Below are 27402 nucleotides of genomic sequence, written 5' to 3'. Positions count from 1 at the left end.
TTCCTGAGACCTGCCTTCCTCAGAGCTGGCTCCCCGGACATGGGGCAGAGGGCAAAGTGGGAAAGGCCACGCACGTGGGGCCCTCGGCCGGCCTGTCCACGTCCAGGCCAGGCTCCCATCCCTTCTGCAACAATACAGGAGCAAGTGCGAGCGGCTCTGGTTCTGCATCAGAGCCCCCTACAGAGGGAAGGGCCTCCCGAGGGGGCTAGACTCGGACTCACCAAGGCTCGGACTTCAGGGCCGAACATCTGCTTGTACTGGCCATCCTGGCCCTCCAAGCCGTACACGTGGCTCTTCACCTTGAAGGAGGCATCGGTGACCGTGGGGGGCCAGGAGGAAAGAAGATTCCCCGGGAAGGGCGGCGTCATGAACACCCGATGTTGGCGGTGTGGGATGACCATCTCCGGCTCCAGGAACAGCTGCTCTCCTATCAGGGGAGGAGGGCTCAGGGCCTGGCCCACAGCCCACCGCTCCACCCCAGCCCCACAGCACCCTCCCGAGAGACAGGCCCATCAACAAGTGCTGGCCTGGGCAAGCGGGGATAAAAACAAACTGAAATAATCCCTTCCCTCAAGAGCCTTACATTCTAACAGGGGAGACCAAATGAACAGGAGGTCATCTAGGGAGGAAGAACGCTCAGACTGAGAGGGCAGGGAAGCACAGGCCACAAAAGGATGCTGGTAGCAGCCTGAGCCGAGCCTTGGGGGAAGCAGAGTGTGAAGAGGGAGAGCACGCCAAGCGTGGGGCACAGGGAGGGCACGGAGGGAAAGCTCCCTTTGACCGTGGCCACACGAGCCAATGACTGCTGCAGAAGCCACGTAAAGACAAGTGGGGCCTCTGAGGCCTCGGGGTCCGACCCATCAACACCATCAGGACAGCCAGAGGCCGGACGGTCCATTCCAGGGCAAGGTGGGAGAGTTCCCCTTTATGGGGGTGCTGGGGCCACCGTGACAGCCCCAGGCAGCAGTGAAGGGCTTTAGGGCTTCACAGAAAAGGAGACAGAGGTGAAGTGCAGTTGTGGACACAGCGTAGTCTTGGAGCATAAAGGCCTGGGTATGAATCCACACCTGGGAAAACACCCTCCTCCCTGGCTCCCATCATGTAAAGTGGGGACAGTACTGGCCCCTACAAAGTGCTCTGCGATCCCAAGACAGAAAAAAACAGCCCCTGCCCTCAAGGACATGTCCTAAAGCATGTGTGTGCACACATGACAACAGAGAAGCCACAGGTGATATGGGGGAGGGCAGAACGCTGCCACTCAGGCTCAGGGGAGGCTTCCTGGAGGGGGTGGCCCCTTTGCCCGGCTTTGAGAGAGGCCGGGGGCTGGTGAGGAGAGTAGGCCTGGCACAGACCCAAGGCCAGGGCACCAAGGAGACCACCCAGAAGGCACAAGGTAGCCCCGAGTGAGCCCCCAGTCAGCCGTCAGCAGCTCCTGTCACCATCCATCGTGGCCACACCGTGCCAGGGACTCTTCCCCTAAGATGCACGTGGCACCAGAAATGGAAGAAGGAAAGGCTGCCAGCCCCACAAGGAGTGACTCATGCGGGGCAATCGACCGCGGAGAGCCTTGGACAGGAAGAGGACAGAGACTCTGCTCAAGTCTTGGCAAAGCCAGCAGGGTGAGGCCCAGAGTCTCAGCCTCCATTTGCTCGCCCGTACAACGGGCAGAGTAAGTCCCCTGCGGGCTGCCCCAGACCAGTGCCGCAGGAGGACACTCACCCTTCTGGATCATCTCTGCCAGGTTGGGCTGCGCAAAGACCTTGGCGACACGGAACACCATGAGCGCGTTCTTGGGGCTCACCAGGTCTGTGCGGAGGGCACGGTTGAGGAAGCCGATGAAGAGCTTGGTGTACATCAGCAGGTTCTCTTGCACAAAGGGAGCCCTGAAACGGCAGCAGCAGCCCCCACGTCAGCCCAGCGGGAAGGCCCCGCGTCCCTACCATAAGCCGGGGGGGGCCAACCTCGGGACAGCTCGACAGCCAGCTCATGCTCCTTCCTCTACCGCGGCCTCCCACCTCTGAGGGAGGCCTGGGCCTTCTCCCGTCCTGACACGAGACCGCGGAGAGGGGGACGGCAGCCAGTCACTGAACTGCTGTGTTCACTGGGCAGCAGAAAAGGATCAGAACCACCCTCCGGGTCCTTACGGAGCCCACAAGTGGGAGAGGAGCCCAGCCACCCCCCAGGGAGGTGAGGGTGAGCCCGAAGTGGGCAGAGTGAGGGAGCCTCAGGAGAACCGCCCAAGGCAAGGGACGGGCACTCACCACTTTTCAGGTATTGTGCGAGGCTGAGGATCTGCAGTCAGAAACTGTTTCTCTGGAGCATATCTCCACGGCTGTAAATAACTCAACCACATCTCCAGGACCTGGCAGAGAAGATGCAGTTACATGAACTCTTGCTCTGCAACTCTGACAGTCCCTGTTCTCAGGCCCTCCCAGCCCTGCCTTCCCCTATTCTGAGGCCCCTCCCAGCCCTGCCTTCCCTGTTCTCAGGCCCCTGCCAGACCTGCCATCCCCTGTCCTAAGGGCCCTCCCATCACCGGCCCCTCAGAGACATCTGCCCAGATGAGAACTGAACATGGAATCCCCTCAACCCTGGGCTAAGCCTCTGCTTGGGACCCTCCCTTTTTGTCTCTGCACCAGGCCAGGCACCAGCAGTTGCTTAATAAAGGCCTGTGGAAAGAGAATCAACCAGCCCCTTGTGGGGGAGTCGCTCCCATCCTGTCGAGTGAAGCCTGCCTCCCCCTCAGAAGTCTAACCTCACCTGACTGGGTGAAGATGGCAGTCAGGTTTCTACACCGCCCCCCCGCCCCCATCCTGGGGGCTGCCAACAGCTCTCAGCAGCCTGAACCTCCACCAGGAGGCCCACCCCTCTCCGGGAGCTAGCCAGGCCCCCAGTTTCAGCACAGCTTCTCCCAGTCAGGCACAGTGGTGCCAACAGAGAGAAGAGCTTTGGAAGTAGCCACGTGTCTGGGTGCAGGGCCTGTGCTGTAGGTCGGTTCCCGGGGAAGGCACCGAGTGCGGCCCATACGTACTGCTCGGAAAGAAGCATCCAGGGGCCAGTGGCCAAAGCAGTGCTGCAGGAAGACGTAGAGCTTCTGCTGTACGAAGCGAGGGATGACCACTCTGCAGCAGAGCACACAAGACAGTCAGCACAGCATCAGGGGGAGCCAGCGGGGAGTCCACCGGCCCCCGCCTCCGCGGGCATCCCCGCTGCCTGGCCCTGGGCCCGGGGCAGCGAAGCCCCCTGCTCTGACAGAACACGTGTGCCCTGCCCTGCTGGAGCCTCACACAAGGAGGGCACCGGGCAGAGACCAGGACATCGGAGTGTTGCGTGCTGCCGGGAGCACAGACCCTGGGTGTGGCAGCTGTTCCGTCCCTTAAGAAACTGCCCTACCAGTCAGTGCAGATACCAGAGGCAGCTGTGGGGCTAACACCAGGCCTGGCATCAAATCCAGCCGTGTCACCTTGGGCATGTCACTGAACCTGTCTGCCTCAGTATCCTCATCTGTAAAATGGGGATAACAACAGCCCTTCCCTCCATGTGAGCATGTGGGAGACTTGTCTCCGATGTCACAGCCAGTGCCAGGCACAGGGAGGGCCTGCAGTGCCGGGCTGGACCCACAACCAGGATTGCCCTAGGGCCAGGGAGCAGGAGCAGGCAGAGCTGCGAACAACAGGAGGAAGAAAGGCAATGGGGAGCCAACAGTGATTGGGGGAGGGCAGGCCGTGGCCACATCCCCAGCACACAAGAACTGCAAGGGTTTAGGAGCAGGTGGGGAGGGGACTCTTCTGGAAGTCTGCCAGGGAAGCAGACAGGCTTTGGGGCAGCTCATGAAAGAGTTTGAAAACTAGAGGATGGCTCTGTGTCCTGCAGGAAGGGCCCCCACCCCGGGCCAGCAAGCCCTCCAGGCCATGGTCATGCCTCTTCTCAAGGGTGGCAGCCCCAAGCCTGGAGGCTGCGCAGGCCACAGGCCTTGGAGTCAGAGACCAGGCCCAGGGGACGACCATTTATCTCACTGGATCTCCTACTTAAAACACTTTCCCGCTACAGTCTTGTGGGTTTTTCTTTGAGCAAAGCCCCTGGTGTGCCCTTCAGAACAATGCCAGGATGCATTTACACAGAGCTCAACAGATACTAACCCACTCCCTCCTCAATTATCATCCCTCTTTTACAGATGAGGAAACAGAGGCAGAAGGAAGTAAAGTGCCTTGCCTGGGGTCTGGCTGTCACCCAGTAACACCACCTGGTCATCTGCTATCTCACCCCCTGCTGGCTTCCTCCCAGCTTCCCGAGGCACAGGCCCCATTCTGGAGCCAGTGTCTGGCATCAGAGAAAGGTGAGTGACCACAAGGGGTGCCAAGGACTCCTGCTGCCTCCGGGTCTCAGAGAGTAGTTACAAATAAAACAGGCAGAGGAGGCCGGCATCCTAGCCGGTGCCCAGAGGGGTGATGGTGAACACCAGGGCAGAGGCACAGGTGGGGGGTCAGTGCCAGGAGCATGCGGCCCCTGCTCCATTTGTCTGAAAATCCTGATGCTGTCCACCAGGAGGCTGCCAAGGGTGGGGCGGCTCGGGAGCAGGGGAGAGTCCACTTACCTTTTGAACTCCTCCAGGGGGCTGGCTGTGTGTGAGTGGGTGGAGGGGGACACCTGTTCTGGCTTCAGGCTGTTGGAGAAGGCGTGAAGGTGCTTCAGGAGCAGCCTCACCACCAACACATGCTCTTCTGTGGGCTTAAATGACTCCTGTGTGCAGAAAGGAAAGAAATGTGGAGGGCCAATGGAGGAAGCCCAGGCATGGAGGAGCTCCTCTCCTGGTCCCAGTCACTACCCCTTTTCTCTTCTGCAAAGCCCTCTCCTCACCACTACCCAGGCAGTAACCAGTACAGAAGTATTAACCTCACTTTGCAGATGTGGAAACTGAGGCCCAGAGAGACAGCGACTGGCCAGAGTGCCTGGGTCCCCCACCCCTGGGAACACAGTCCAATGAGCATCTGCACACTTCATGACGGGCTGAGCACCCACAATCTGTCTGACCCTGACTTGGTTAGTACCAGGCATATTTGGAGACAAAGAACCCCAAAGCCATGAATTCTGACAAATCCCTCAGTCTGGGAGGCACCATGATGGAAAACCCTCTAGGAGGAGACTGGAAGACTGCCACTAGCCCCTTCCCCATCCTGGCCCTTCCAGCTTTAGACGGCTCTCCAGAAGGGATGGGGGTGGCCCACAGCCCAAGGGCACAGATTCTACAATGAGCAGAAATATATTTCCCCTAATTCAAATTTGCTTATCCTCAAGCCCTAAGTTATGCTCTACAGCCTTGGCCTAAAAGAGGGTCCAATCAGTGTCCTCCTCTAGGGGAGAAAGCTGAAAAGGGGCAGCACTGAGCCGGCATGGTTTAACCACTACCCTGTCCCACAACCAGCTGCTGGAACAGGATTCCAGTGAGGACACAGCCCTACATCCTCTCCTCAGCTCCCACACAGACCACACATATGTGTGGCCACATTCTCCTCTTGTAGGGCCTCAGCTCCCTTCTCCTAAGAGAGGAGGGTACCCTCTGCCCCACCAGCCCCCAGGGTGACCACAGGGATCCACTGATGCCAGATCACTCATCTGGAGCTCTGGGGTTATGTCAATGTGGCCAACTGTGAGGAGATGGTACCAAATGCTAGGGCTTTCCAAAGAGCCCCACCGGCAATGGCAGGCCCTTATTTCAGCCCTGCATGCACGTGGACACCCCAACAGAACTGAACAATCACTTGGCCTCCGCACTCTCCTGTGAGCCTGTTGCCTTCCCCATGTCTGGGATGGCTGTCCTCCCTCCTCACCTGGAGACTTCCGTCCCATCATTAAAAGTCCCTTTGGCCTCACTCACTTCCCAAGTGTAGGAAATAATCCCTGTGCTTGTAGGAGCCTGCCTGTACATCCAGAGCCCTGGAGACCATGGCCGTTTTCTGTGCCTCAGCACTAGATACCCCCTAGGGTTCTTAGACGAATCAGGCGGGAGCTCCACAAAGGCAGCTCACATGCCTGGAATATGAGCAAGGTCAGGATGACTGGGGGAGGGCCTCTAACATTCACATCTTCTTTAATGCCCTTAGAGTGTTGTCATACCCAAGAGTTTGAAGGCCCAAGTTGGAATCTGGGCTCTGCCACCAGCTACTTGTGAGACCACAGACCAGCAGCTTGACACACCTGTGACCTCAAAGGTTTGTGCTGGGCCTTGAAAGAGTGTTCATCTGGCAGTAAAGCACCCCTAATGTGTTACAGGCAGTGACCCCTGCCCAAGGTCCATGGGGACGAGTGGCAGAATTCAAACCAGAGTGTTCTTCCCATCACCCCAGGCTCCCTTCTGCCATCACGGTTCTCTCATCCTTCTCACCATTGCCCTGAGGAAACTGATCCAGTTTCATCCAGTGAAGAGCCTTCCCTGTCCTCACTCCTCCTCACCTACCTGGAGCTTTGCACCCCAGCTCCACTCCCCCCCCCTCAAGGAAGAGCTTGAGAGACTAGACACTGCTGTCCTCAGAACCTGCCCCAGGAGCCTGTGCTGTGACCAGCACCCAAAGGCTCTCTTCCTACTCCTTCCCCACTCTCTAATTACAATGTCTTTAAGAATGACAATCATAAAATGACATCAATTGGCAAAGGAACTCTGATCAGACACGACGACCAACAATTTTGGAGAATACATGAAGCCTCTCCCCTTCTTCTGGCAGAAGATGCTGCATCAAGTGGCTTTGATGGTCCTGATCAGTGACAAGGGAAGGGAGTCTGCAGGACACCACTGGCACAAAAAACAAGGCAGCAACAATATTTTCCTAAGAAGTGTCACCAAATGAGAAAGGGCCTCTTTGAGGTCTTCTGGTCCAACTTCCCACCCAATTCAAGTCTTCTGGGGGCCATGAGGTGATCCAAGGGCACGAATGGCCCCCTGGCCAGCACCCAGCCTCTGCTCACACATCCCTGGGGAGGAGGAGCTTGTGACCTCCCTGGACGGCTGACTGTCAGACAGTTAAAACTTGTTTGGCTGAGCTGAAGCCAGGCTCTGGGTTGCTACCTCAGGACAGCCCTTCAGGGAGGATCTGCTCCTTGCAGAAGGTTCCCTTCTTCCAGTTGGCTTTACCAGAGTTCCTCCCAGAAGGCAGCATGCCCACGACTCAGCACGACTGCAGATGTGCACAGGTCAGACCACAGGCTGGGGACGACCTCTAGAGAGGCCTAGCTTCTGGAGAAGAGATGGCTCTCTCATCTGGTGGCTGAAGATCAAATGACCTTTTTATTAACAAATCGGGGGGGGGGGTGTTTTTAGCAGCCACATAGGGGTTCCACCCTTTACAAAGCTCTCCAACCCCAGGCAGGTGAGTGCCCATGTTTGGTCCTAGTCTCCCCATGAGCTTCAGGCCACCCAATTTTGCTATCTTTTTCCACAAGCCTCCGTGACTGACAGTGCCAAAGGCCTTGGTCAGATCTACAAGCGTTGTGTATAGACCTGTTCTGCTCCTGGCACTTCTCCTGGAGCTGTTGGGTAGCAAGCACCTTATCGACTGTTCTTCGGCCCTTTCTGAAGTCACACTGGCTCTCAGGTAGATGACCATCTTCCAGGTGAAGGACTTAAGTCTATTAAGGAGGACTCTGGCAAGAATCTTGCCAGCAATAACTAAGAGAGAGTCGGCCCCCCCACCCCGTGACTGTAGCAGGACAATCTATTTCCTTTTCCTTCATAGAGCCGGACAATGGAGGGATCCTTGAACTCCTGGGGGATAAGCTCCTCTTATCATACAACCTGGAAAATTTCTAGCTTTTGTATGAGCAATAGATCCCACACACACACACCTTGTAAATAAATCTCAGCACCAGGCACTTTGCCATAGGAAAGGTGCCTAATGGCATTCAAAGCCTCTTTTTCACTTGGAGCTTTAGCTAGGGAGGGACTGACTTCAACCTGAGGTAAACAGTCAATGGCCTCAGCATTGATTGATGATGGTCTGTTGAGAATATGGAAGTGTTCAGCCCATTTCCCCAAGATCATGTCCTTACCACTAATCATTGTGGCTCCATCAGCACTAAGTAACTGCAATGCACCATAGGTCTCTGGCCCATAAAAAACCTTCAGGGCATCATAAAAGTGCTTTGGATTGTTACTATCAGTGGAAAACAGAATTTCATGGGCCTTCTCACAGAGCCAGGAATTCTGCATATCTCTAAACTTGTACTTGACTAATGGGAATCTGAAGATCTTCCCTGCCCTTTGGCCCCTTGATAGTCTTAAGTGAATCTGAAAACCTTCCCTGATATGAAATTATACTCTGCCCCCTAATAAGCTTCATGTGGTCACATGGAGCCTGTGGCAGAAGGCTTTTCAGGAATGCCCACACCTTGATGCTTGTGATTGAGCAAGGTCAAGAGGGTTGGGACATTCTCTGATCCAGGAGAAGGCTGTATATACTCCTTGAGGGGAGGCTTTGCTTTGGGGCTCACTTTGGGAAGAATCGTGTGATCTGGCCCGATGAGCCTCTGGGCAGCCACTGAACCCCCCAGCTTTGAAAACCCAGATGTTGGTGCTTCCCTCTCTGGTAACTAACTACGTATGGATGTAATGGTCAGACAGCCGGAAGCCCTGTCTGCTGAACTGTGTTATTTTCTGTTGTAACTTCTGCTTGTATTCTCTGAAGTTCAGGGTGCTGACTTTTTCCCTTGAACTAGGTAAATGATATGTTTGATTGATTAAAGATTGTTAACCCGTTTTGAGCTGCTTTCCTTTAGAAAAGCAGATCTAAAAACCTGTGCTAGCAGCCATCCTGGGTGTGCTGAGTGCTTGCTGCTACATTGACTTTTGATGGAGGTAGATGCTGCCTTATTGGAGAGGGATGAACTATCCTGCTGGCAAACCCTGTGGAGTTCTCACTTCTCATTTAGCAGCTTCTGAATTTCCCCATCATTTTCGACATTTTCTCAGCATTGTAGATCAATTCCATGATGGTGTGCTCGCCCAGGTTCTAGATAATGGACCATGCTCTCCTGCCTTCCCAGTCACCAATGGAGTAAAACGAGGCTGTATGCTTACTCCCATGCTTTTCAGCATGATGTTTTCAGTCAATGTTGTCAGATGCCTTCAATGAGGACAAATAGGGCACCAAGGTCAGCTACCGCATTAATGGTAAATTCTTCAACTTGAAAAGCTACAAGTCAAGACCAAAGTGATGCATGTGTGTGCACTCAATGCAGCCTCTGAAGCTGATCGATTCTCTGCTGCTTGTGCTCATTCCGTCCCAACTATTAACAGCCACCCCCACACCATCCATATGTGGAACTGCTGGTTACAGCAGACGGAGGAGCTCTGAAGGCTGGATGAGGGCACTCACCTTGGCAGGGCACTTTCCAGGGATGTCCACAGTGAAAATGAGGCTGATGCACGCATCGCCAGAGCTGGCTCAGTGTTTGGGAGGCTCCGAAGGAAAGTGTGGGAGAGGAGAGACATCAGACTGACTGCCAGACTGCAGGTCCACAGAGCCGTGGTGCTGACCTCTTTGTGTGCCTGTGACACCTGGACAGTCTGCCAGCACCAGGCCAGGAGACTGGATCGCTTCCATCTGAACTGTCTCAGGAAGATTCTGAAGATCCCCCGGCAGGATAAGGGACCAGACACTGAGGTCCTTACTCAAATTAAACTTCAGAGCAAAACTCCTATGGGCTGGTCACACTGTTTGAATTCCAAAGGTACACTTGCCTAAAACCCTATTATGCAGGGAACTCACAGAAGGCAAACACTCACGTGGAGGTCAGAAGAAGCCATACTTTGGAGAACTTTGGAACTGATTGTGAGACATGGGAGACACTGGCCCAGGACTGTTCAGCATGGTGTACCCACATCAGAGAGGGTGCTGTGCTCTATGAGCAAAGCAGAATCGAAGTGGCTCAAAGGGAGCGCAGGGTGCTCAAATTTGGAGATTTCACATGGACTATTTGTGCCAACCTGTGACAGAGTGTTCCGAGCTCATATTGGTCTGATCAGCCACAGACACATTGAAACTGGACTCTAGCACAGTGACATCACTTTGGTCGTCTTCGAGAAGGAAGCACAAGCACAACCCCAGCTGTAAATGAGGATGATGAGCTCCCCTTGCGGGGCCCAGCCCACTGAGCTGCTCTGAGGCTCAAGGGAAACACGGAGAGGGAAAGTGGCTTGTCAGCGATGTCACATCACTGTAAATACACTTGTCACCATTACTGTGATGCCAGAGGAGCCCAGTCACAGGGAAACCACTTACCATGTACACAGGGCTCCTTTCCTTCTCCTTTTTTTACACAGCAGATTTTGGAATCTAAGCACCGCGCTCAACATTCACCATGCTGAAACTGCATCTCATTAACAGGCTTCACGCTCCATAACTTTTAGATGAAAAGTAAGAGCTCTAGTCTGTGTACCGATTAAGGATGTGCCAAGTGTTTCACACACATCATTGCCTGTCCCATCCAGAATCCACATGCACAGTCCCCTGGCTCTCCCCCACCCTGGCCTGTTCCTACCTGGAGTACAACCTCTCCTCCCCTCCACCTCTGGGGATGCCCAGAGTCCTTCAACACTCAGTCTGAGAGCCACCTTCTATGAGGAGCCTTCCTGATTTCCGCCCCCAGCCAGTGCCAGAACATTCTTCCTTGGTTAGGTTTTGTGTACATGACCTTACGTATGTCCATGTTGTCTCCCCCAACAGAATAAAGCTCCCTCAGGGTGATGTCTCTATATCCCTAGCCCGTGGCACTATCCCAGGGCTGCCACTACAATAGCTTCTTTCTCTTACACACACAGACCCACATTTGTACATAGCTAAACTACTAATAAAGAAGAAGGTTTTGTCACAGTTTTTAGATCATGTACTTCCCTGAGGGGATCTCAGTTAGCATTTCACATGAAGAATTCCAAGGATGAACCTTAGATTCTTCCAAAGAGCCAATAATCCAACGCCACTGTCTGGTCACATGCCAGAAAGTGGCACGCATTCTCTAAGTGCTCATTGTCTCCATGGTTTTTTGCACTTACCCCTAAATGCAGTCAGGGTTTCCCCTCCTTTCCCTAACAATCGCCTCAAAGACGGAAGCAGCAGTAACCCCACAGCACTGCGGTCACAACCAGCAGCCTCCAAGTCCCTCTTGTTGGCTAAGCTGGAGTAAATTCTGGAATGATCATTCCATGCTCATCCCTCCCAACAAGTTACAGCATTCAGAGATTTCCAAGGATGGATCTGGGCTCAGGAGGGGCTGACATTTTGCTCCCCCCCGCTCATCTCCCACATGTCAGAGTGGCTCTCTTCCTAGACCTGCCCTGATCCAGACACAGACCTGGAGGCCCCAACACCGGCCAGCCCCGACCTGGACATGACTTGAAGTCAGAGCTGGGGGATGCTCGGGTCTTCCCACCATCAGTAAGGCATTTACTGTCAAATGCCTCAAGTCTCAGTGAGATGCCCTAATAGGTAGCCTGATAAATGCTTACTGATCGATGACTCTCCTCAAGCTTTCAGCTCCACCCCAGCCCTGGCCCAACCTAGAGGCATAAAACGCTGACCAAGGTGCTACCCAGAGCCAGGGGCTCTGGAGCCCTGAGATCCGTGAGCTCATTCTCTTACCATTCTGAGAACTGAATCTCAGTGGGACTGTTTTCCTTTGCACTCCTAAGTATGTGTTCAGAACCACGATGATCCCGAGAAAGGGTCCCCAGACTGCCCAAGGGGCCTGAGGGCTCTGGCTAACATTCCCCCACCCACCCAGCACAATCCAAGGCGGCCACAGCTCCATGCCCATCAGGGAGGGGGGCACCTGGCCTTCTTGTGCCATGAGGTCACAGACCGTGAGCTGGAAGAATGGGTAAGGTCACCTCAGGGCCCAGTCCATGCCCTGGCTCTAACTTGAGGATTCTTTGCACTTTACCCCCTGACCGCATGCCTAAGGTTGAGGGAATCTCCTCAGCTTAATAAAGGAAGCACACATAGCCCATCAGGACTTGCCCACGGCAATCCAAGTGAACTCTGATGGATCCTGGCTCTTTCCTAAGCACCGCCAAAACCCGTATCTGACCATTAGGCCAAAAAGGAACTGCAATTCCTTCCACTCCTTCTCAACCCTCTGTGATTGGACTCTTGACCCTGCCAAAGGCCTCCCAGGTTCTCAGCAGCTTTGGACCCTGCCCACCCACAATACCCCCTGGAGGTCTCTCTCCTGAGCCCTTCTCAGTCTCCGGTTCTGGGTTCCACCCTCATGGCCCGGCTCCAGTCCAGACCCTCTCTCTGGGTGAATCCCATGGATTCAATGCTTGCTGTGATCACTGCCATGAAGAGGATTCCTAGGCTTTCGGTTCCACATTACCAACTGCCAGATAGCCAGCTCCTCCAGGAATCCTGCAGGCACCTCAGACTCAACACATGGACATCCCCAGCTCAGGCCTTCATCCCCCATCACTGCACCCTCCTTGTAATGGATCCCCTTGCCACCCCCACCCCCAAAGTGCTACTCTGAATGGGCAGGTCTGACCATGTCCCTGACAGCTCAGTGTGACCCAGGGGTTCCCTCCAACCTCCAAGAGAAAATACAGAAGCCAGTCAGGCTCATGTGGCAGCACTGCCCGCAGCTTACCTCCACACATCGGAGGTCTCTCACCCTCGCTCCACACCACCCTGCCCCACCTCCGCTCTCACAATGTGATCTGCTCCTTGAGGGCAGGGACACGCAGCCAGTGCCCTGGAAGTGGGTTTAGTCCCCGAAGTCTCCTCCCTCATCACACGGACGGGGCCCTGTCTTGTTTCACCTCTCTCCAGAGCCCAGGACAAGCTATCACTCATAACAGAAGAGGAATAAACTGTACAGAAATGAAGGGCATTCTTCCCTCTGCTCCAAATGGCTGCTTCCTCTCTGTAGATACCTGTCTACTGACAGCACCTTCTCTGGAAGTCTGGATTGAGGAGGGAGCAGGTATGACCACAGAACCCCAGGACCAGGAGACCCCACATCTGTCACAGCTTTGCCCAAGAGAAGTCACTCACTCCTTCTGAGTCCCCATTTTCCAAACAGGCTGCTAAACCCTGCAGAGGCGCACACTGTCCTAGAAAGCCGTATGCTAACACCACCTGCTCTCTACTGCTGTTTTCAGGGCTAAATATTTTCCAGTGACATCTGACTCTGGCTAAGGCTGCACTCGGGAGGGGGTGTGATGGGCCGGCCCAGCAGCTGGTCTGACATCTCTGCACCAGGCAGTCCCCCAGGCCTCACACACCTCCACTACCGAGCAGGGAGCTGACGCAGCCAGGGCAGGCTTTGGAGCTGCGCCGACCTGGGGCCGAGGTCATGTCCGACTGATGCCCATTGTGCTGGCGATTCAGCCAGCCCCTCTGAGAGCCTCCTCTCTTTCCTCCCTATAAAGAGGGCAATCATACCAGGGCTGGTAAGAAGCTCAAAGGAGACAATGCCCATGATGTTTCTGTAAAACCCTGAAGAGCTACAGAAATAACGGGGACCATCATCACCATCGCAGCAAAGAGGGTATTTCTGAAAATGAGCGAATGAGTCTGAAGAAACACAAGACTTGGTGCCTCCCAGGACCAATCCCTGAGCTCCTCATTCTCAAACAGCTACCTAGCAGATCCTTCAGGACACGAACCTGGATGCCTGCACTGACGGGAGGCTCAGCACAGGGTCGACCAGCGTCCCCTCAAATATCACCCCCTCCCCCTCCCAGGAATCTTCAGAATCCTCGCATCCAGCCAGTCCCAGCCCAGCCCCCCTGCCCAAGACCAAGACCCCCACCCTTGTCTCCCATGCAGGACTGACTGAAAGGAGCATGGATGACCACAGAGCAAGAAGGGGTCAGGGTGTGCCATGTGTACACACACACACACACACACACACACGTACGTCCTGCCACTAGGCTCTGGTAAAGCTCTGTGCCCACCCAGTGCTGAATTCTGATCTGTCTGATGGACCTTCTTGTCCCCAGCCGCCCCAGGAGGCTTCCTCTGCAGACCATGCTCACACACACACTCTCTGCAGATTGCCAGCAAGAATAAAAAAGGAAACCAAACAAAAAGATGTACTTGGTAGGCGTGGAGGGCCTGGTAGCTGGGTTGGGCAGGAGAACTGTGGAGGCTACTGGACATACTGAGTCGGTAGTGAAGAACCTCCAGCTGAGAGACAACAAAAACAAGAAGGGAAAACGGAGGGAAAAGGGAGAAGGGCAGGAGAGGGAGAGGAGAGGAGGGCAGCAAAGGGTGGAAAGGAGAGGAAGAAAGAGGGAAAAACAGCAAGGGAAAGAGGAGGCGGAGAAGGGGAAGGAGGGAGTGAGGGGAGAGACAAAAGGGGGAACAGGGACAGGGAAGAAGATAAGGTTAAGGAAAAGGGAGAGGTGGAAGAAGGGAAAGAGAAAGAGAAAAAGTAAGAATAAGCCCAAGAAAAGGAAAAAGACAACAAAAAACAAAAACAAACAGTCAGTGCCAATCCAGTCGAACATTACAGCCACAGACCCTCATGCCAACAGGAGCCTACGGGCGCTGCCCCTCCCCGCCTGCCTGGTCCTGGCTCCGGGGGCCCCAGCTGGTGGGTGGGCGGCAGAGGACACGAGTCAGAGTCCAAATGGGGCCGGGCTGTGAGCGTGGGTCTGACTTGGCCAAGGCAGCTCCAGCCTCTGCCGAGGGCGGGCTCCTGAGCTGAGGCTGCCTTAAGACTGGGCATGGGGAGTGGGGGGGGGGGGGCACATGAGGCTTCCTCTTCTTGGGCTCCCTGGACAAGCATCCCCTCAGAGCGCGGCCTGGCCAGATCAATGGAGCAGAAGCATCATCAGCCTTCCAGAAAATCACAATGGCTGGCAGGGACTATGGGACGCTAGACTCTCATTTAGCTAGAAGGCCAACACCAGAAAAGCAGGCCGGGGGGCTTCTTTAGAAAGCCCCCTCCACCCCCCACAGGTCACTGGGCAGCTTGGATGGCCCTGTGGAGGCCCAGAGAGAACGCAGACGGGGATATCGTCGCCTCTCACGTTCTGAGAAAAGGAGGACAAGTCCTCGAGGTGCGAGGGTCTCGGGGCTCACAGGAGCCCGGGTCAATTGAGAGTTACTGCTCTGCCAAGTTAGGACATGAGCTCTCATGGGAGGGTTCTGTCCCTGGAAGAGGAAATGGAGATTCAGAGAGCAAGTCGCTGAGCCTAGATCCAAATGTCCTGCTTGGTCAACCAGACCTAACTTCTGGATAAATGAGAGTTTGCTGGATGAAGTTCCCATGAGCATCAGGATAAAGAGTCAAAGCAGCCTGATGCTGTCCTGGTCAGGCCGATGCACGTGCACCACAGGGAACATCTGGGGGAAGCTCTGAGCAAAGCACCCTAGCAGCTACAGCATCCCAGCCAGGACTGGCTCTGGGCAAGGGCCCAGCAACAGAGCTGCCTGCCACCCTCACAAAGCACATCCATTAGAAAAGCAGGAAGGAGTCAGGAGGGAGAGCCACAGCAGCGAGGAAATGGGAAACGAGAACCCAAAATCAATCAGGAGGCACCAAGTCAGCACCGAGACGCCCAGGTAGCGCAAGCCCTGGCCTTGGGCCTGGCCACCCTCAGGGCATCTCTGCAGAGGGATCGCACTGCGCTGGACACAATGCTTTAAGGGCGACAGGCCGGGCACACACAGGCTGACCAGGCTCTAAGAAGCCAGCAGCTTGTCTCCCTGAGGAGGTCGCCACTGAAGGGGCAACAAGAGGCCGTCTGGTCCGAGCCCCAGGCCATCTAAGCTCTGCTCCAGGGAGCTCGCTCCAGAGTGGCTGCTGGCCCACCTGCCCTCATGTCTGTGCTTCTCCCGAGTCCCCCGTGGTTCTTATGTCACAAGCCCAGCACTGAGTGCTCAGGGCCACCAGCTCTCTGAATGTTTACTCCAGAGCAATGGTGAGATCAGGCCTACAGGGTGGGGAGACCCTGGGGCAGAGCCAAGACCACCAACCTGTAAGCTGGATCACTCGGGACAAGCCTCAGGCCCTTGGGGTTGGGAGGGATGATACGGTCTAGGCCCCTTATTTCATAGGCAAAACGACTTCTTGAACTCAACTCCTTAGCTAATGATTAAGGGGAGGGATTGGTGCTGGAGGGAATGGATCCAAAGTGGGCTGTGACCATCGTCAGGATGGATGCCTAGCAGCCATCCTCATTGGTGGTGGCCTGGGGACAGCATCACCAGAGGTATGGAGAGCACTTGGGCTGCCAAAACAAGAAGGCGAGGACCTGGCCCACATAGCACGGGGTTGGAGGGCAATCTGACAGGGCCAGGGGGCAGGGGTACAGCAGCACTTCCAGGACACCCCCCTACTCCTCCAGGGTAGCTCACAGCCCTTTGGCCCCAGATACATAGCCCACACTGGGAGCCCTGTCCCCCGATCAAGACTCAATAGGGGTCTGCACACCCCTGAGGTGGTCACAGAGAGGCTGGAGGCCTTCATGGCCATGAGGTAACTGAGGTGTAAAAAGGCCTACCTGTGCAACGTCTGTTAGCTGTCGAGGGCTGGACTAGGGCCTGGGCCCTGAGCACATCGCCTCAGACCTGGCCCACGGGGGAAGGACCAGCGAACACAGGGAGAGGGAAGGTCCCTGGGTTTAACCACATGGCAAACAGTCTTCTCTCGCCCCTCCAACCCCCCAGGACCACTTCTAGGCTGTCTACCTATGCTAGTGTGTCCAGCCAGAAACACACACCCTCTCGAGAGGCACTATAGACAGATCAGGCAGACAGAAAACAGGTTTAAAGCAATCTGCAGTCCTAATGCTTTTGCAAGGCCAAGACACATGCATGAAGAAAGAAGAGAACATGCTCATTCACCAAGCACCCCTGGTGAAGGCTGTGCCATGGGGTTGGAAGGCACCCCCTCCCAGAATCTGGGAGGTAGGGGGACAAAAGGCCCACGAGCCCCAGCCAGCAAAGCCCCAAGATCACAGTGCTGGAAGGGCCTGCCACTGTGTGGCATACTTCTCTGTAAGCTGAGAGGTTGTTGGGGTCTGCTCCCAGGCTCATCCTGGTCACCCCAAAACCTTCCTCAGAGGTCTCAGCCTATGAGGCAGGAGGAGAGTAGAAGGAAGAGGGTTCAGGAGCCCATCAATGCAGCAGTCTGCCCCTGTGGAGCTGACCAACATTACCAGCTTGGGCCCAGCCCTGCCTCACAGAGGACATGAAGAACCTCTGTGCCAGAGACCTCAGCTGGCAAGGCCCTTGGCCACTGCCCAAAGCTGGAACCGGCCCCGGAGCAGGAGGCACAGCCATCCCCAAATGCCTGGGATTTCCCATCTGGAAAACATCCAGGTCTGTTACTCTGCACTGTGTATTGGGAAACTCCATCCAGGGAGCCAAGGCCTGGCAGCCCTCCTCTCTGGAGAAAGCCTGACGAGGGTGGCTCTGGACCCAGGGCACTGACCTTGCCTCCAGGGAGTGGGCCAGAGGGAAGCTGTCAAAGGGCTGTTAGCATGAGCCAAGGTGGAAGCAAGGCCCCCAGCCAGCTAAGTGGCCCTGGGCTTCCAGAAGCAAGGTGAGGTTGAGGAGCCCTTCCCAAAGGCAGCCCTGGATAATGAGGGTCAACAGGCTACTTTATGCACTTGGGGGTCAAGGCCAACAAGCGAGACCTCGAGGGGGAGTGGCACACACGGCCTTACCTTGGCGTGAGGGGACTGCATTTTCTGATACATCTCCAGAGAATAATGGTGAAGCCACATCTCGACAAAGACCTAGGGAGGAGCAGAGGCATCTGTCAGTCCTCAGCAAGCCCAGCTAGGCCCACACACAACAGCCCTACTACGCAATCCCTGCAGGGTCTCTGTCGAGGGAATCCTTGAATGTCAGAGCCAGAGAGGGAGTGCCATGAACACCTGGCCCTCCCCTGCCAGCCCCCAGGATGTACTCGGCTGCGTTCCTGACCGGGAGTCTGTTTCAACACCTCCAGGGACAGGGAACTCACTGCCTTCACGAACAGCCTGTTCCTCCCTGGCCAGGCAGCTTTTGGCTTGGACCTCTGGTGACGTTTGGCCCAAATGTGCCCGTCACTTCCTAGCACTAACCCTAGAACCAGCGTAACGCTTGTCCCTTTGGCTGGTCCTTCAGACATTCAAAGAAAATGCAGCAGTACAAGTGGCAGCAGAACAAAGGCCCACCAGTGTGAGAAGACCCTCCCCGCCCAGGGCTCCAGGAGGCCCCAGGGATAGGCGCTGCCACATTCAGCTGTGGAAAGCCTGGACGGGGGCAGCTGAGAAGCCTTGTTCTAACCCCAGGATGCTGCAGACACAGTTTTCTGTCTGACAACGGGCTATTTCAGAGGGCAGCCCCATCACGGGAGGCTGGCTATTAGGACCCTCTGGTTTGGGCAGGAGTTGAGAGGTGGCCTCTGAGGTCCCTTCTGGTGCCAAGACAGTCCCTGGATTCCAGGCCACTGCTCCAGGAAGGCCCCTTCAGGCCCACCTCCACAGACTTCCCCAATCCTCTAAAGCCCCTCCCTCCCTGTCGGAACCGCACAGGTTTCTAGGCTCTCTATTAGTCCTCAGACACAACTCGTTCATCCCTCCCCCTCTCTCAGAGCCCATCACAGGACCATGAAGGTGACGGCAGCTGAACATGCATGTCCTGAGTTAAAAGGCAAACCCCCAGAACACAGGCAGCTCGGTCCTCACGGGCTGCTCTGAAAGGCGCCATCGGAGGGCCACGCTGGCCACTGGAAATCCAAGCCAGAGCGCCTCACCTGGAGCAGAGTTTCAGATCGCCAGATCTCCTGCGAGGCAGGGTCTGCATTCACCGAGGGCTGATGAGAAATGTGCCGCTTCAGCAAGCTTGTGTGGTGCAGGCCGTAGGAAGTAAAAGGCACAGCAGGAGTCCTGGGAGAAAGGAGCAAACACTCAGAGTTACAGAGAAGCTTGCTTTCTTTTCCAGCCCAAGCTTGCTTTCAAAAACATGTTGCTTCTCCCCAAGATGAGCAGTCAAGAATGGCAGCCCAACCTCGTGCCCCAAGAGGCTGGCTTTGAATCAGCTGGGCTTGCTGCCTCGATGAGCCCAGCAAGTGAAGGAACTGGGCTCGGTGACCACTGATGTCTAGAAGGGGCCGATCCCTCAGGGCGCAGGAAAGCCCTGACCGTGCCCCCACAAAGGGACGTCAGCAAGTACAGAAGAGCAGTGTGCACAGCCAGCAGCCACCCAATGGCCATCTCACTGTCACCCAGTCACCCCTCACTGATCCTCCCCCGTTCTTCTGGGATACATGCATATGTGCGCTGGGGGCTACGATGAGCATAGCATACATGTGTGTGTCCATGTGGGTGAGGCTGTCGTCGAGTGAGGGGCAGCGGGCTGGGTAAATGGACATAATGCTGGGTGAGAGCAAAGAAAGCACCGGGCACATGCACACAAATGGACAGACTAGAATAAACGTGTGTGTGGGAGCTGGAACACCGATGTGAGGGAGAACACACTGGGGGGGAGCGGTGGGGGAGTCTTCTGCCCCGACTTGGCCAACAAGTCCAATCAGACCTGCCAGACGTCACCTTCCCCTACTGCCCACAGCTGGCGGTGGCCGTGTCTCCCAGTCCAGTGGCACAGACCCCCACTCCACCTTCCGAGCTATCAGTCTGCCGTTCTCCCTGCTCCTCAGTAGCCTCCTTTCTGGCAAGCTCACCTTCCTCCTCCCCCTCCCACAATGGCAGCCCGCCATAAGGCTCATGGATGCCCAAGCGCAGAATGTCTCGTGTGGCCAGGCCAACAAGAGGAACACAGACATTCAGCCTGAAGCGATCGGTCCTGGGAGCCTCACCTGGGAGCGGGAGAAGGGATGGTGCAACCCAGGGTGGTGGAAGGCGGAGGGACGACGTTTCCTTCTGTGGGTAAGAACCATGTCAGGTAACGGTCCACCAGGATGAAATAGGCACAGTCAGAAGTTCGGACGTGAACTGACAAAGGAAAATTCTGGAAGACAGAGAGGGCCATCATTATGCCTCCTGCCACAGCAGGAGGGCTAAGGGGCCAGGGACCAGTGCGGCAATCCCAATGGACCTAAGACAGCTTGGGGGACGGGGCAGGCTTCTCCCAGGACCCATGCCATGTAGCTCGAACCCACATCCAGCCACCATGGGCCGCTGTACGTCTCCACTGGCCTCCCTCCACCCTGACACCGTCCTCTGAGCCAACCCAAACATGCCGGACCTCTTCTAGATAAAACGGCCTCCCTCATCCCAAGGTCCCTTCACTTCTAGCCCCTTCCACCACACGCCTTTCAACGCGTCACGGCCGTGCCTAGCCCCAGCAGGGACGTACAGAGGAGCAGCTGGCTTTGGTGACTACTCTTCTTCCTCTGGGCAAGGCCTTCCCCATTTGCAATCCATGGGCAGAAGGGCCCCATGCACAGAAGGAGTCACTCCAGCCCAGAGCCTCCCCAGGAAAACCAAAGCCCCCTCACGGAGGAGAGCAAGGTCTTTCCCCTTTCCTTTCTTGGTGGGAGGGGCAGTGGTGCTGGGTATCATCTTTCAAAGCAAGTGTTGCCTGCCCCGCCCCCCCCAGCCTCCAAACTCCCTCCATGCCCTTTTAAGGTTCTTGCCTTCCCCAGAACCCAGCATGAAGCCCAGACACTTCCCTCCCTCCTTGCCTACCTGGCTCTCCCCTCCTGGCCCAGCCCCAAGGCCCAGCCTTAGGCCTCCATCTCCAGGCCCCCCACCACGACCACACACAACTCAGCCCTCCTTACCGTCCACCTGCCCATCCAGTCCACCCTCCACCTGGCTTCCTGAGTGACTGTCCTAAAGCTCAGATCTGAGGATGGCACTCCCTACGGCCTCTAGGAGTCAACTCTTCTGCCTGGTATTTGGATCCTTCACAAACCAGCCCCAACCTACTTTTCCACCCTCATTAGAGGGTGTTCCAAAAGTCTTAGTGCACCTTTAAACTATTAAAACTTAAAACTGCACCCAGAAACTTTGGGACACCGTGTGTATACAGTTCCTATTCCACACTCAGGTCTAGCTATACCAACCCTGCTGTTACTTACAGATGATCCTCATCTCCCACCCCCCTCAGAATGCCCTCTTGTAAACATTGTAAACATCCCTCACTTCCTTCAAGCCTCAGCCCAAACATCACCTCTCACACCCACACACTATCACTCCTGTCCCCATGCCCTTGTACATCCCAGTACCAGCCCCAAACTCTGCATACCTACAGTGCTCCCACCCAAACCCACCCCCACCCTCTGCTTTCTTCACTGCTCTCCCAACATGCACCGTGCCCATCCCCTCTTCATAAACTTGAACCCTCCATGCCTAGTCCCCCCATACTGGCACCCCTTCAACCCCTTGCAGCCCTTTTCCTCACACAGCACCCCTAAGCCCCGCCCTCTGTACCAAACCTGTCTACAACCACTCAGAAGCTCATCTCCTACACCCCCCAATCACTCCCATCCACCAGGCCTCTTTCTAGTCTGTCTGTTCCTCCATGTACCCATAAACTCTGTATATCTGCACATAATTCCCACACCCAAACCCCGGCCTTCCACCCCTCCACTGACAGCATGTTCCAAAACAGCCAAGCACCTGTCAATAAAACCTGGTACCTACTCTTACACTGACCACTGGCCAGCACAACACACAGCCTAGCTCACGTCCCCACACAGACAAACCTTGGTACTCACCTGCCCTGCCCAGGGTATACACTCAGGACAGAGAGAGCTGAAATGACCCCCTCCCTGTCACCCTCTGGGGTTAAGCCCAAGCACCAAGTCTGCCCAGAAACAACAATCACAGCCCATGTGAGCCTTCTCCTCAGGCTCAGCGGCCTTCACTCAGAAGACCCCTCCCTGACACACCAGGCCCACAGCCCACAGCCCACATCCGTGGTCACAACCCTGCCTGTAAATGAAAGAGCACCCTTAAAGTGAGATGGGGGGGGGGGTCCTTACCCTTTGTGTGATGAGGCTCAGTGCAAAGAAGAACATGTAGTATTCAAACGGATATGAGGTGGTGGTCAAGGACAAACAGTGCATGTGTGTGTACAAGTGAGTAGGGCACCCAAGCCACCCGCTACCACCACAGGAAGGATACTGAGCGCCAGATGCAGGCCCTGGGTGCCAGCAGCCGGCAGCTGGACCTTGTTGTGATAGAGCGGGCACTCTGGCAGGACGCGTTCCTGGATGCACGCTCGCACAGGCTCCTGGAAGACAGAGTGTCGGGAGGCTGCCGGTGCAGGGCTGGTCAGCGCACAGCCTGTGCGCACAGCCCATGCGGGGCGCCAGCAGTTCCTCTGTCCTCGTGGCACTGACAGTGGGGGGCAAGTCCACAGACCCAAGCAAATACAACGCAAACGAAAAGCACCCTGGCAAGGGCCGAACATGGTGCCACAGGAGGCACTGAGGCAGGGCGTCCCATTTGGACACTGCAATCGGGACGCCTCCTTACAGGCAGGAGTGAGGAGCACCGTGGCACAAAGGGCATTTCCCAGCCACAGGAAAGAAGCACCAAGACCGCGGCAGGCGAGGGCAGGACGAGCTCAGGGAGAAGACCCAAGAAGCCCCGTATGATGGGTCATGATGCAGGTACAAAGATGCGCAATGGGGGGGTCAGGCTTGAATACCAAAGAAAGGAGCATGCATGCTGCCCTCTTTTTCAGCAGGGGAGAGATGTGCCAAACACAGAAGCATTTTGCACAGCGTCTGACCTCAGACCAATGATCCCTCCCCTCCCCAAAGACATATACCCTTCTCCCCTGTCCCCTGTGTAGCACACAGATGCCAGTGGGATTGTCCCAGACTATGAAGGAGACCTCTCAAGTGAGAGTCAAACCACAACCTCTGAGGGGCCTGCCCAGGTACTTACAGGAAGGTAGGACACAGGAAAATCATACTTATAATCCTCTGCCTGGAGTTTGTATACCAGCTTCATCATTGGACCACTGTACGAGGAATGAAAAGAAACAAATGTGAGCAGACCCCAGACCCAGGGCGCGATCAAATGGGAGACCCACCCACAGCAGGCCTGCAGAAAATCCACCTGCCTGGGGTCCAGAAATTCCATGGCAATGCTGTATTCCATGGGGTTCACTCTTCCTTGCAAACACCGGAGGTTCCAGCCGACCAGGATGCCGTCCAAACTGCCAAAAATGTTTTCCACAAGCCATGGGAAAATGCAGTGCAGCTCCTGATGTGGGGAAAACAGAGCTTGCTGAGAGGAAGGACAGCAATTTTAAAAATACATGCAGGGCATGCCTGTGGTCCTTACATTGCTTATATTTCCCCCTTATCCCTCCCCTCCCAGAGTCAATGAAGAGGAACAAGATGGGGAAAATCAGCCAAAATCAAAATCAATCAACAAACTGGAAGAACCTCACAGTTTCTGTGGAGTTCTACAAAGGGCAAATGGCCTTTTCCCATCATCAAGGACCAGGACTCCCCAGGAGGGCATCTCTCAGAGGGCCCACCTGCAGACAGGGAGGGGGGTGCGGGCCAAGGCAAGTGGAGGGGAAGGAGCCAAGCTTGAGTGAGGGGCCGCTGGGGGCAGGCCCAAAGAGCCAGTCCTCTTGGCCTGTGGTTGCTAAAACAAAGGCGAACTTTGATAAATGAGAAATCAGTGAGAATCATCTCAGAGAAGAGACAAGAAAACATACTGGGGAGAATGGGGACCCAAGACACGTCAGAATGGAACAGTGAGTAACGGTGTCCTCGCTTCCTTTTCTCTATCTTGGGGGCTAAGGGGGAGGGCTGAAATCCTGTACTATGATGACAAGACAAAAGGCATCGTGAAAACTTTTGAGCTGGGAGTTCTGGCTTGGACCACAAGAAGCCACTTGTGATTTATTCTGAATTTGGCCTGTACAGATACTATTTTGTGTTGTGTGCATTATTTTTAAGTGGTGTAGCTGGGGGGTCCAAGCCTTCTGGTATGCCCTGAAACCGTCTCCTGAAACCTCCTGAGGGTGTTTGTTTTGGCATAAAAAGAAAGAAAACAAAAAGATGAAGTAATGACTGATTATTCTCATTCCACCTAATTACACCCACAACCAGGCGCTGCAGTGTGGAGGAGTGGAGCCAGGCCAGGCCTCCAAGATCTGGGTTCAGATCCTGCCTCTAACAGCCCTGGGGCTCCGCACCACAACACACACACGGGCACGCACACATACCCACACCTGTGTCTACCTTGGCCGGGAAGTCCTCAATCACCTTCACCAGGTCGTGGCAGCGCTGGGCAAAGGACTTGCTCACACAATCTGCTTTCAAACTCGCCTGGGAAAGAGAGCGCGGCGGCGGCTGGGGCGGCTCATCCTGCCCGGGCGGGGGCGGGGTGACCAGTGCTCCCAGAGGCCCCGCCCCCGGCGGGAGGAGCGGACCAGGAAGCGCTCCCAAGGCCCCCCCCCCCCCCCCCGCCCCCCCCCCCCCGGCCCCCCCCCGCCCCCGCACTCACCAGCAGGAAGCTCGGCGGCGGCACGTGCGGGAGGGCCATGGCGGGGCCCGGCCGGGGTGTCCGAGGCGCGCGCTGGGAAGGAGGAGGCCGGGTCAGCGCGGGAGGTCACGCCCCTGGCCGGACCCTCCCCCAGCATCCCCCCCCCCCCAGGCCTGGGGGGCCTACCTCGAGGGCGGCTGTCAGGGCTCCCGGGGCATAACGTTGGTGCCCCCCCAGAATCGCCCGGGCCGGGGGTCCCTATCTGGGGGAGGAGCTCAGGCACCTCACAATAGGGGACAGGGGTCACGCGCCCGCCCTGGAACGCAGGCGTTCTCACTCCCCTCAGCTCGCGGGCGGGGGTCCCTGCCTCAGGAATTGGGGAGGGGGGTTCAGGTGCCTCACGAGAGGGGCGCGGGCTCCCGGTCGCCTCACCTGCAGGCCAAGCGGCCAGAGCTTCTTCACCATCAATCAGCCGCCATCCTGAGGAGCCCGGGTCGCAGTTGCCGACGTCATCAACCCACGTCTCTGGTCCCAAGTCCAGGAATGGCGGGAAAAGACCAAAGGCCCGCCGCCCGGTCTGCGCATGCGTAGATAGTACTACACCCGCGTGGGTTCCCCGCTCTGCCTCCGCTTCCTCCCCCCTTACGCTTGCGCACTGGCGCACCGCTAGCGGGCCGGGAAAGGGGGAACCGAGTTCCTTACTGCGCGGGCGCAGAAAGGGTCTCTCCGCTCGCCGCAGCCTCTGCGTTCGGTGTCGCCTGAGCCACTTTCGCATCGTGGAGCTGGAGCAGAGCTGCTTCCCGGGTGCAGGCCGAGCTCGCCTCGACCTCCTTCTCTGTATAGAATTAGCCACCCCCCCCCCCCCCCGCCTCTTCATTGGGCTATTGGGGGGGGCCGGCGTTTCAATAAGGGGGGGGGGGGGAGGCACAGACCAGTCTAGGAGGAGCCGTTTAAAGCCCCGTCCCGCATTCTCCTCCTGCCCTCTCCGGTCTCCGTGCCTTTGCCCAAGCCGTGCCCATGCCTGCATCGGCTCCGCGTGGGGGAGTGGAATGGCACGTTTATCTAAGACCATTCGAGGCCCCTGCAAGAGCAAGGACGATCCATTTTACAGATGCGGAGAATGAGGCTCCAGAGAAATACTGACACCAAATGTCGGAGCCTCGGACCCCAGTTGGGCACAGTGCCCTTGCCAGCTCTGCCCGCATCTCTTGGCATTCCTTCCAGGCCCCTCAGATCCCTGTGGTCCAGGGCTTTCTTCACCCCCTCCCTGACGTGGACCTCTAGGTTCAAGAAGGAAATCGGATGGACGTCAGAGCCTGAGAACTGGGTGTGGGAGCTCCTTAAAGCTACCTGCCTATTACGGATCTATTTTGCACATTATACGTTCTTCCCCAGACTAGGCTGGGAGCTCCTGGATCCTGGGGACTTTCGCTTTTGCACTTTTATCCTCATCAACAGTACCTGAGGGTACATGGGAGGGGTATTTATTACTGCACAGTGGTAATAAATGCTCGTAAATTGATTAGTTACTGTGACAAAAAGTAGAGATAGGAAGGAAACAAAATGTATCAAGCACCTACTATGTGCCGGGCTATTGCATATATTATCTCATTTGATCCTAACAACAAATCCTAGGAGGTAGGCGCTATTATTATCCCCATTTTACAGTTGTGGAAACTGAGGCAGACAGATTAAGTGACTTGTCTAGGGTCACACAGCTTGTACATGGTCTGAAGCCAGATATGAACTCAGGTCTTTCTGACTTCTGGCCCACCTATATTTATCATATTTGTAGAGGACAGGAAGCGTTAGAGAGAACTAACACCTTGTTCTTCTCACCCAGGAATATCCCCACAACCTGGGCGGGGGCCAGCCAGATTCCTTTCTCTTCCCACCATGCTTCTGCGCTCGGGATTTCACTATGGCACTGCTTTCCCCAGCAGGTACCTCTCCCCCTCTGGCTTTTCCGCTCCCTTTTTATATATCGTCTTTCCCCCATGAGAATCTGAGGGCAGGGGCTGTCTTCTTGCTGGTATTTGAATCCCGCAGCGCTTTGCAAGATGCGGGTGCATGGTAACTACCTGATAAATTACTTGTTGCCCTTCTGCCTCTCCTGGATGAATGAATCGAGACTGGAAAAACAAAAATGAGGCTGGGAAAATGGTTTGAAGGAAGAAAATGAACTTAGTAGGTATCAATTTTAAAAATCCCAACCCTGAGCTCAAAAAGTCAGCTTCACAAGTACAGGAGGGACTAGACAGCAGAGATGTGAGGGAGGCAGCAGGGCAGACCACAGCCCGTGGTCCTCTCGCGTGGCCTCAACTCCGAGGTCGGGGAGGCGAATATCCCGGGTAACCGGCTGGGCCGCGGTCTGCCCCAGGGCAGATGCCTGGCCTGTCTGGGGGCCGGCCCCGCTTTAGGCTGAATCCCCAGCGCTTGCGGATGGATGTTTGCTGGGCCCGGAGGGGCCTGCATCGGGCGGACCCCAACCTGCAGGAGAGACGAGGCCGGGGGAGCCTGGGGGCGGGGCCTCCTCCGGCCTGACGTTCGACTAGCGGTCTCGGAGGGGAGGGGCCTGGCCTGGGGGCGGGACTGCCACCGCCTGGCCGTCTCCGGGTTGGACCCGGGCCTGGGGGCGTGGCTCAGTGCGAACCGAAGCTTGGGTACCTGGGCCCGGCCAGGATGGCGGCTGCTGCGGCAGCGGGCGCGGCAGGCCCTGGGACCGGGCCCGGGGGAGGCCATGGGGCGGGCGGGCCGGGCCTGGGCCCCCCGGGGCTGGAGGCTGCGCTCCAGAAGCTGGCGCTGCGGCGGAAGAAGGTGCTGAACGCCGAGGAGACTGAGCTCTACGAGCTCGCCCTGGCGGCCGGCGGAGCCATCGACCCCGACGTGTTCAAGTGAGGCCAGTGGGGAGGGGGCTGCAGGCCGGAGGGGGGGAGGGTGGCCGGAGGCAGGACCGGGTGTTGCAGGGAGGGATGGAGAGGGAAGAAGCGGGG

General features: G+C 56.3%; 2 protein-coding genes across 3 annotated transcripts in view; one reads left to right on the top strand and one right to left on the bottom strand.

Annotated features, from left to right (window-relative positions):
• Positions 1 to 24984, bottom strand: SMPD4 (sphingomyelin phosphodiesterase 4). The gene is made up of 16 exons (XM_069100921.1): positions 24842 to 24984; positions 24431 to 24502; positions 24166 to 24252; positions 23028 to 23170; positions 22850 to 22925; positions 22079 to 22187; positions 21937 to 21989; positions 19804 to 19955; positions 18742 to 18874; positions 17666 to 17737; positions 14085 to 14174; positions 4595 to 4740; positions 3032 to 3122; positions 2262 to 2362; positions 1720 to 1883; positions 1 to 427 (listed from the first exon to the last, which is right to left on the bottom strand). The coding sequence occupies exons 1-16, from the start codon at positions 24872 to 24874 to the stop codon at positions 168 to 170; spliced, it is 1782 nt and encodes a 593-aa protein (XP_068957022.1). The 5' UTR covers positions 24875 to 24984; the 3' UTR covers positions 1 to 167.
• Positions 24985 to 27060: 2076 nt separating this feature from the next.
• Positions 27061 to 27402, top strand: part of LOC138171423 (mitotic-spindle organizing protein 2B-like) — a 10373-nt gene continuing 10031 nt past the window's right edge. The window contains exon 1 of one of the 2 annotated variants that reach the window (XM_069100922.1): positions 27061 to 27303. In XM_069100922.1, coding sequence (XP_068957023.1) covers positions 27092 to 27303 — 212 coding nt within the window. In that variant the 5' untranslated portion in view covers positions 27061 to 27091. The remainder of the gene's footprint in view (positions 27304 to 27402) is intronic. The other variant, XM_069100924.1, reaches the window with a different exon arrangement.

Source organism: Petaurus breviceps, unplaced genomic scaffold (genome assembly GCF_028583685.1).
Source record: "Petaurus breviceps papuanus isolate PSGF00001 unplaced genomic scaffold, PetGlider_PUasm1.0 428, whole genome shotgun sequence".
NCBI classification, from domain to species: Eukaryota; Metazoa; Chordata; class Mammalia; order Diprotodontia; family Petauridae; genus Petaurus; species Petaurus breviceps.
This window is presented reverse-complemented; position numbering and strand designations above follow the sequence as displayed.